Below are 3332 nucleotides of genomic sequence, written 5' to 3' on the forward strand. Positions count from 1 at the left end.
CCCTGTCTTCCCTCCCACCCCTCTCTCTCCCCTCACTCTCTCCCCTCACGGCTCCGGGAGGGGTCCTCGGCGCGGCGCGCGCTCCTCCCCGGGCTGTCCTGCCTCGCGCCTGTCGGGCCGCGCAGGCAGCGCTGGGGGCGCCCGCGGGCGGCGGCGCGCGAGGACCCCTGGGTGGCGCCATTTTGGAGTGGCGGCGGCGGCGGCGGCGGCGGCGGCTCCGTGGCCGGTGCTCCGCTCGGTACCCTGGTCGGCGCTTCACCCGGCTGCCCTCCCGTTCCTCCCGCTCCGCCGGCAGCATGAGCGTGGTGGAGCACGTGCGCGAGATGGCGGCCGCCGGGCTGCACTCGAACGTGCGGCTGCTCAGCGGGCTGCTCCTCACCATGAGCGGCAACAACCCGTGAGTGCCCCGCCGGCAGGGGGCGCTGAGGGGGCGGGGGGGGGGGGAGCGGGGGTGATTTAGGGGGTCCCAATCCTGTCCCTGTCCTGTCCCTTCACCTGTGTTGCCTTTTAAACTTGAGTCCATTCAAACAAAACTCTAGAATTTGAACGAGCACAAATGATGGATAGTAAAAAGGTCAGAAAAATAATAATACTAACAAATAATCGAAGGCGAGTAAATTCTAAAAGAAAGTTGAGCCAGTGTAGTGGGCATTGACAGCCTGTGGTTTGTTGTGGGAAGGATGGGGGCAGTGGCCAAGCAGCCAAACCCTGAGCTGTTGTTGCTGATGAGGTGTCAGGAGTGGCTGTCACCTCTGTTTGTTCACAGATAAAAGAAATTGGTGAGATAATCCCTGTGTTTGGAGTTAGTACCTGTTCCTCGAGGGTCCTTCCAGGGTGGTAAAGAAGCTGCCGCAGTTGGAAGTTGAAGCCACACCAAACCAAAGCTGCAAATACTTTGGATCTGTGAGGTTTTGGTTCTTAAGCAGCCAGCTGATGGTGGCCTTTCTGTTTGCATTTCTTTAGGGAACTGTTTTCACCATCTCAGAAGTACCAGCTCCTTGTTTATCATGCAGACTCTCTGTTCCATGACAAGGAATATAGGAATGCTGTCAGTAAGTACACCATGGCCTTGCAGCAGAAAAAAGCCTTAAGTAAAACTTCCAAAGTAAGACCTTCCACTGGGAATGCTACATCAACACCCCAAAGCCAGGTATTTAAAACTGATAATGTGCTGTGTGAAGTGATCATGTTCCCCCTTACAATTAATGTTGCTGACTCAATATTCACGGAATTACTGAGATTGGAAAAGATCCTTGAGTCCAGTCCAACCCTTACCCCAGCACTGCCGAGGTCACCCCTAAACCATGTCCCTGAGCACCACCTTTACATGTCTTTTAAATACCTCAGATGGTGGATTTACCTTGTCAAATAAACCTGACACTTAAGGCTAATTAATTTAAAAAATCAAATGTTTTATTTTTTAACGGAAGACTTAAAATACTCTTGAACATGAAATTTTTCTCTGTGTGTGGCTCATGCTTTTCATTTGAGGACAGGAACAATATGAACGAGCAGTGAGTTGCATTGTTGACTTACTTGCACTAGATGTTTATTAACATAGTATAAATATTTAATTAGGAGACCTTATTAATTTTTTTACCTGATTAAACCAACGTTGTATTAAATCTTCCTTTTCTGTTTCAGTGTTTGCCGTCAGAAATTGAAGTGAAATACAAAATGGCTGAATGTTACACAATGCTGAAGCAAGATAAAGATGCCATTGCCATTCTTGATGGGATTCCTTCCAGACAGAGGACCCCAAAGGTTAGTTCTGGCAGGTTTTTGTCACAGTTTCTTGGTCAGTGTCTGGTCAAAAAAGAATACAACCTGTAGGTATAATGCTATTATGTCTTGGTATTTGCTTTTGTTGTGTGGTAACATTTCCTTATTTTAAATTAGCTTATTATTAATTTCTGTAAAATCAGGCCAGTTTTGTATTCTCTCTGTTAGAAAGAATTCAAAAAAGAGAAGGGAGGTAAATGCTTTGTGCATCTTTTTTATTGCATAGTTGTAAGATCCTTGGAAGGCTGGAGACTTTGGCAAGTAGGGGGTTTGCTGGTGCTCCATCTTTTAAAATCTTCTAATCCTTTTAAAGCACAGTTTAGATAATGTTAAATATTTAGATCCCACTGTGGTCTGCAGTGCCAAATCTGTGGAGTCTTTACTCGCTGGCTCCGTTAGTCATGAGGGCTTAAAAGATTAACACATCAGGTCAGTCAACTGTGTTTCATGTTCAATTGCCCTAAAAGTGTACATGGCTCAGACTCCAGCCAGTGTCGGAGTGTTCTGTTCAAAGGCCAATTTACAGAACAGAGAAAGAAGAAGAGATTGAGAAAAGCAAACTTTTTGCCTGCACACACCAGTAAATGAGAGTGTTGTGGCAGAAACCAGCTCCTGGTGTTGAGCAGAGCTCAGGTAATTTCTGCTCTTTAATCAATCATGGCTTCGTTCAGAAGCTGAATCTTGTACTGTGTGGTAGTTACAGCGTTCTCAGAAGAGTGAGTGATTCCCTTCTGCCCAGAACAGAAGGCAGGCAGACTTGAGGACAGGCTCCTGACCTTTCTTGCTCCTTTCTCCCACCTGACTCTCAACATTTCTGTTGTTTGCAGATCAATATGATGTTGGCCAATCTCTACAAGAAGGCAGGTCAGGAGCGCTCCTCTGTGACGAGCTACAAAGAAGTGCTGAGGCAGTGCCCCCTGGCACTGGATGCCATCCTGGGTGGGTATCTGGAGTGTTGAACAGTGCTACAGTTTGAATTATGCTTGGGACTGTCACTGAATTTTGTCTTGCATTTGCATGTGGTATATAATGCCTATGTTATGCAAATTCTAACAAGCTGCACGTTTATGCTTGTCAAGGGATGGAGCTTCTGGTCCTCAGGCAATTAATTTGTGTCAAAAGCAGTTTTTGGTGGCTCAGATTGATGTGTGTACTGTCCTGAACAGGCTTGCTCTCACTGTCAGTGAAAGGAGCAGAAGTGGCCTCCATGACCATCAACATCATCCAGAGCATTCCCAACTTGGACTGGCTTTCTGTGTGGATCAAGGCATACGCCTTTGTGCATACTGGAGACAACACAAGAGCAATTAACACCATTTGGTAAGAGAGGAAAGAGCACCAGGCCATGAAATAATATATTAATCATATATAACGCTACTGAGAGTGACATTTATAAATGATGGGCATTTGTCTCTCTTTAAGCTCTTTGGAGAAGAAGTCCTTGCTGAGGGATAACGTGGACTTGCTGGGGAGCTTAGCAGACCTGTACTTCAGAGCTGGAGATAACAAAAACTCCATCCTAAAATTTGAACAAGCACAAATGCTGGATC

At 46.6% G+C, this 3332-nt stretch overlaps 1 protein-coding gene across 1 annotated transcript in view; it reads left to right on the forward strand.

The window, feature by feature from the left end:
• Nucleotides 1-207: 207 nt before the first annotated feature.
• Nucleotides 208-3332, forward strand: part of ANAPC7 (anaphase promoting complex subunit 7) — an 8929-nt gene continuing 5804 nt past the window's right edge. The window contains exons 1-6 of the mRNA XM_027878679.1: nt 208-397; nt 964-1150; nt 1645-1764; nt 2610-2721; nt 2949-3102; nt 3205-3332. Coding sequence (XP_027734480.1) covers nt 297-397; nt 964-1150; nt 1645-1764; nt 2610-2721; nt 2949-3102; nt 3205-3332 — 802 coding nt within the window. The 5' untranslated portion in view covers nt 208-296. The remainder of the gene's footprint in view (nt 398-963; nt 1151-1644; nt 1765-2609; nt 2722-2948; nt 3103-3204) is intronic.

Source organism: Empidonax traillii, unplaced genomic scaffold, assembly GCF_003031625.1.
Source record: "Empidonax traillii isolate 1590-97213 ecotype Southwest subspecies unplaced genomic scaffold, ASM303162v1 scaffold43:size1863611, whole genome shotgun sequence".
Lineage (NCBI taxonomy): Eukaryota > Metazoa > Chordata > Aves > Passeriformes > Tyrannidae > Empidonax > Empidonax traillii.